This window comes from Palaemon carinicauda, chromosome 37 (assembly GCF_036898095.1).
Source record: "Palaemon carinicauda isolate YSFRI2023 chromosome 37, ASM3689809v2, whole genome shotgun sequence".
Lineage (NCBI taxonomy): Eukaryota > Metazoa > Arthropoda > Malacostraca > Decapoda > Palaemonidae > Palaemon > Palaemon carinicauda.
The window spans coordinates 37,428,171-37,434,495 of record NC_090761.1 but is presented as its reverse complement, the minus strand read 5'-3'; the positions used below and the strand labels follow the sequence as shown (position 1 = coordinate 37,434,495).

At 45.4% G+C, this 6,325-nt stretch overlaps 1 protein-coding gene across 1 annotated transcript; it reads right to left on the bottom strand.

Moving 5' to 3' along the window:
• Positions 1 to 4,846: 4,846 nt before the first annotated feature.
• LOC137629282 (protein FAM200A-like) lies at positions 4,847 to 5,152 on the bottom strand. Its single transcript, XM_068360542.1, has one exon. It carries the CDS (start codon positions 5,150 to 5,152, stop codon positions 4,847 to 4,849), a length of 306 nt encoding a protein of 101 aa, XP_068216643.1.
• Between the last annotated feature and the right edge of the window lie 1,173 nt (positions 5,153 to 6,325).

The following is a 6,325-nucleotide window of genomic DNA, read 5'->3' as shown; positions in this document are numbered from 1 at the left end:
AACTCAACCATCATTGGACTTTAGAAAAGTCATGGCCGTATTTAAGGAGTTGTTCCCTGACCACTTTGTTTCTGTGGCTCCTCGTTCGCCGCCGTCAGAGTTTGTATTAGGTGTGCCTGCTACCGCACCTGCCTTTACTAAACTCGTTCTCTCTCGCTCATCCAAGAGAGCTTTACGGCTGTTGGGAGATTGGTTAGAGACTAAGAAGAGTTTAGGAAAGACAGCATTTGCCTTTCCCCCATCTAAACTCTCGTCTAGATCGAGCGTCTAGTATGCCACGGGAGAAGTTCTCGGCTTGGGAGTTCCTGCCTCTGCCCAGGGCGACTTCTCAAGTCTTGTAGACTCTCCCCGCCGCCTTGCCATGAGACGCTCGAAGATTTGTTGGTCACCATCGGACCTGGACCACCTTCTTAAAGGTATATTTAGGGCTTTCGAAGTCTTTAACTTCCTAGACTGGTGCTTAGGAGCCCTGAGCAGGAAAATCTCTTCTACAGATAAGGATGTTTCCTTGCTCATTATGTCCTGCATGGACAAGGCCGTCCGTGATGGGTCCAACGAGCTAGCCGCCTCATTCACGTCCGGAGTCCTGAAGAAGCGAGAGTCTCTATGTTCTTTCCTGTCTGCTGGAGTGACGCCATGCCAAAGATCTGAGCTACTCTTTGCTCCCCTTTCCAAGTGCCTGTTTCCTGAAGTCTTGGTAAAGGAAATTGCCTTATCTTTAGTTCAGGAGGACACCCACGATCTAGTTGCGTCCTCGGCTCGCAAAGCTCCCCCTTTGCCTACATTGTCTGCTAGACCGAGGATAGACACTCCAGCGTCTCGCTTTATTCCGCCCTTTCGTGGCAGAGCCTCCAGCAGAGGAGGTGCTCGTGCCGAAGGGAAGCGAGGGAAGAGGAAAGGATCCAAGTCCTCTAAGGGCAGAGTCTGACTGCCCGCAACTTCAGACAGCAGTAGGAGCCAGACTCAAGAACTTCTGGCAAGCCTGGGAGAAGAGAGGCGCAGATCAACAATCTGTGAAGTTACTCAGAGAGGGGTACAAAATCCCTTTTGTACGCAAACCCCTTCTAGCGACGTCCCCCATCGATCTCTCTCCCAGGTACAGAGAGGAAGAAAAGAGACAAGCCCTGAAACTGGAAGTGTGTCTTTTGCTAGAGAAGGGAGCGGTGGTCAAAGTCTCGGACCTTCAATCACCGGGGTTTTACAACCGTCTCTTCCTAGTATCAAAGAAGACAGGAGGTTGGAGACCGGTGCTAGACGTCAGTGCTCTGAATGTCTTTGTCACAAAGACGAAGTTTTCCATGGAGACCACAAAGTCAGTCTTAGCAGCGGTCAGAAAGGAAGACTGGATGGTCTCACTAGACCTAAGGGACGCCTACTTCCACATCCCCATTCACTCAGACTCCCAACCTTTTCTGAGATTCGTCTTCGAAGATGTGGTTTACCAGTTTCGGGCCCTGTGCTTTGGCCTAAGCACAGCTCCTCTCGTATTTACGAGGCTGATGAGGAATGTGGCCAAATTCCTCCACTTATCGGACATCCGAGCCTCCCTTTATTTGGACGACTGGCTTCTCAGAGCCTCTTCCAGTCGTCGCTGTCTGAAGGATCTCAAGTGGACTCTAGATCTGACCAAAGAATTGGGACTCCTAGTCAATTTGGAAAAGTCGCAGCTGGTCCCATCCCAAACTATTCTGTATTTAGGGATGGAGATTCACAGTCAAGCTTTTCGGGCTTTTCCGTCAGCCCCCAGAATAGATCAAGCCCTGCTCTCCATCCAGAAGATGCTGAAGAAAGAACGCTGCTCAGTCAGGCTGTGGATGAGTCTGGTAGGGACACTGTCATCCCTGGAGCAATTTGTATCACTAGGAAGACTACACCTCCATCCTCTTCAATTCCATCTGGCTTTTCACTGGAAAAAGGACAAGACGCTAGAGGCGGTCTCGATCCCGATTTCCGGAAAGATAAAGTCTTGTCTGACTTGGTGGAAGGACAATATCAACCTAAGAGAGGGTCTTCCCCTGGCTGTTCAGATACCCAACCACGTTCTCTTCTCGGACGCATCGGACTTGGGCTGGGGCGCGACGCTGGACGGTCGGGAATGCTCAGGTCTGTGGAACTCGAGTCAGAGGAGCATGCATATCAACTGCAAGGAGCTGTTGGCAGTTCATCTGGCCTTGAAAAGCTTCGAGTATCTCCTTCGAGGCAAAGTGGTGGAAGTAAACTCGGACAACACCACGGCCTTGGCGTACATCTCCAAACAAGGAGGTACCCACTCACTGACGTTGTACGAGATCGCAAGGGACCTGCTCATCTGGTCAAAAGGTCGAGACATCTCCCTAGTAACGAGGTTCATCCAGGGCGACTTGAACGTCATAGCAGATTGTCTCAGTCGGAAAGGGCAAGTAATTCCAACCGAATGGACCCTCCACAAGGATGTGTGCAAGAGACTTTGGGCCACTTGGGGTCAACCAACCATAGATCTCTTTGCAACCTCGCTGACCAAGAGGCTTCCAATCTATTGCTCTCCAGTTCCGGACCCAGCAGCAATACATATAGATGCCTTCCTCCTAGATTGGTCACATCTGGATCTCTACGCATTCCCACCGTTCAAGATTGTCAACAAGGTACTGCAGAAGTTCGCCTCTCACGAAGGGACAAGGTTGACGTTAGTTGCTCCCCTCTGGCCCGCGAGAGAATGGTTCACCGAGGTACTTCGATGGTTAGTAGACGTTCCCAGAAGTCTTCCTCTAAGAGTAGACCTTCTACGTCAGCCACACGTAAAGAAGGTACACCAAAGCCTCCACGCTCTTCGTCTGACTGCCTTCAGACTATCGAAAGACTCTCGAGAGCTAGAGGCTTTTTGAAGGAGGCAGCCAGTGCGATTGCTAGATCAAGGAGAGCGTCTACCATTAGTCTACCAATCGAAGTGGGAAGTCTTCCGAGACTGGTGCAAGTCAGTTTCTGTATCCTCGACCAGTACCTCTGTAGCCCAAATAGCTGATTTTCTCTTATACCTGAGAAAGGACGATCCCTTTCAGCTCCCACTATCAAGGGCTACAGAAGCATGTTGGCATCGGTCTTCCGGCATAGAGGCTTAGATCTTTCCAACAATAAAGATCTGCAAGACCTCCTTAAGTCTTTTGAGACCACTAAGGAGCGTCGTTTGGCTACTCCTGGGTGGAATTTAGACGTGGTACTAAGATTCCTCATGTCAGACAGGTTTGAGCCTTTACAGTCAGCCTCCCTGAAAGATCTCACTCTTAAGACTCTTTTCCTGGTATGCTTAGCCTCGGCTAAAAGAGTCAGTGAGATTCATGCCTTTAGCAAGAACATCGGATTTTCGTCGGAAAAAGCTACTTGTTCGCTGCAACTTGGTTTTCTAGCCAAAAATGAGCTACCTTCTCGGCCTTGGCCTAAATCTTTCGATATTCCCAGCTTATCGGAGATCGTAGGCAATGAACTAGAAAGAGTCTTATGCCCTGTTAGAGCTCTTAAGTTCTATTTAGATCGTACTAAACCTTTACGAGGCCAATCTGAAGCTTTATGGTGTTCGGTTAAGAAACCATCCTTGCCTATGTCAAAGAATGCTTTGTCATACTTTATCAGATTGTTAATACGAGAAGCTCATTCACATCTGAGTGAGGAAGACCGATCTTTGCTTAAGGTTAAGACGCACGAAGTTAGAGCTGTAGCAACTTCCGTGGCCTTTAAGCAAAATAGATCTCTGCAAAGTATAATGGACGCAACCTATTGGAGAAGCAAGTCAGTGTTCGCGTCATTTTACTTGAAAGATGTCCAGTCTCTTTACGAGAACTGCTACACACTGGGACCATTCGTAGCAGCGAGTGCAGTAGTGGGTGAGGGCTCAACCACTACAATTCCCTAATTCCATATCCTTTTAATCTGTCTCTTGAAATGTTTTTATGGGTTGTCCGGAAGGCTAAGAAGCCTTTCGCATCCTGGTTGATTTGGCGGGTGGTCAAAGTCATTTCTTGAGAGCGCCCAGATTAGGGGTTTGATGAGGTCCTGTTGTATGGGTTGCAGCCCTTGTTACTTCAGCTCCTAGGGGTCTGTCAGCATCCTAAGAGGATCGCGAGGCTCCGTAAGGAAGACGTACTTACAAGGCAGAGTAATCGTCTAAGTCGACTTCCTTACCAGGTACCTATTTATTTTGTTTTTGTTATATTGATAACTTCCAAAATGAAATAAAAACTCTTAGCTTGTACGATGTAAACATATTTAACTGGTCTCTACCCACCTCCTTGGGTGTGAATCAGCTATTATATATTCACCGGCTAAGTTAAATATTTAAAAATGATATTTTAATTATAAAATAAATTTTTGAATATACTTACCCGGTGAATATATAAATTAAACGACCCTCCCTTCCTCCCCAATAGAGACGCAGTGGGATGAGAAGAAATTGAGTCTTTGTTTACATCGAGTTTGGTATCTGGCCGACAGTTGGCGCTGGTGGGCACACCCGCAACCTGTATAGCGATCGCTGGCGAGTTTTTACTGTTTTTTGTCTGTCGAGCAACAGAGTTGCAGCTATTATATATTCACCGGGTAAGTATATTCAAAAATTTATTTAATAATTAAAATATCATTTTGCTGGATAGTCCTCATCAGGAATAATATCTTCACTCACATTAAAAGGATTTCTTACCCATTCATTGTTGGTATTATTCAAATCTGGGAAGTACTTATGCAAGCTTTCCAAGAGACCGGTCAGGTGATCTCTAATGTCTGTCTTCATGTTGTTGAGGATATCTTCAGAATTCACTTTATCAAGGAAGGCATCTAATGTGGGAAATTATGCAACAATTCCCTTTCCAACACGTCTGATCTATAGTTGCAATTTCCCACAAAAGGAAGATATGTTTTCCTGAAGATCCAAAGATGTGGTCTGTCTTCCGTGAAGTTTTAAATTCCCTGCATTCACCTCTCCAAAGATATCAGATAGATAGCGCAAATGTGCGACCCATAATTCATCGTTAAACAAATTCGCAAGAGATGATCCTTTCTCATCCAAAAAAATATGAAGTAATTCACGGAGCTCAGCAACACAAACAAGGACTTTTCCACGTGAGAGCCAACGAACTTCAGTATGGTACAGTAGATTTTCATAATGAGCTCCCATTTCTTCACACATCTCTTTGAATATGCGACTGTTCAAACCTTTTGATTTGACGAAGTTTACAATCTTGGTAACGTCATCCAAAACAATCTTGATGGACTCGGGCAGGCCGTGTGAAGCCAAGGCATAACGATGAATGACACAGTGCACAACCTCGATATCTTGGTTCTTTTCCTTCAACAAGCCCTGGAACCTTTGCAATGGTCCATCATGCTTGGGGCTCCATCAACTGATACCTGGGAAACCTTGCTCCAATCTAAACCTGCCTTTCTCAGGAACCCATCCACAGTGTTGAAAATATCTGCACCTTTTGTAGTTGTTGGCAAATCTTCACATAGTAACATTTCATCCTTGATACTACCCTCATGAACATATCTAATGAACCCAATCAAAGTGGCGCAAGATGCAATATCTGTGCTTTCATCAAACTGCATTGAAAATTTGGGATAGGAACTGGATAATACCTCTGAAATAAGTTGTTCAAGAATGTCTGCAGCGAGATCGTCTATCCTCCTGCGAATTGTATTATTGGAGAGTGAAATAGCACTGAGTTTTTTGGCTTGGTCCAAGCCACATAATTTTTCCACCATTATGATTGAGCATGGTAAAATCAACTCTTCAGCAATTGTATGTGGCTTTTGTGTCTTTGCTATGCGATATGCCACTTCATATGAAGCTTCCACAGCAGCTGCCAGTTGTTGTGATGCAATTCCAGTTTTTCCAAACTTCACAGCCTGCAGATTTATTGCCTTTTGTTGAAAAAATGTGATACTCTGGGAGGTACTTCCAGGATGACACTTCATCAGATGTTCCTTCAGCTTTCCTGGTTTCAGACTTACATTGATGAGAACTTTACAGCATAACACACATTGTGGGCGATCTCCAGAACAATCAGGCATATTCACAAAGCCATATTGTAAAAATGCTTCACTGTAGGTTCGTTTCCGTGTGCTTTTACTTGCCATCCTCTGAAAAATCAAAAGTATGATTAACGAGAAACAAAAGCACGAGCACAAAATAATAATGAAAAACATAATAGTAAAGGCTAATAAGTTTAATAAAAATGGAAAATCAGGTTATGTATTCCTGATAGGCTACATCACTGAATGAAAATTACTGAATGACCATATTCGAAATTCCCAATAATTTTCGAGTTACAACATCTCACAGGTCTGCCAGTGCCAGGGA

Excerpts from the sequence above, each read along its gene's own strand:
- LOC137629282 (XM_068360542.1), bottom strand. The coding sequence starts at position 5,152 with ATGTGTGAAGAAATGGGAGCTCATTATGAAAATCTACTGTACCATACT.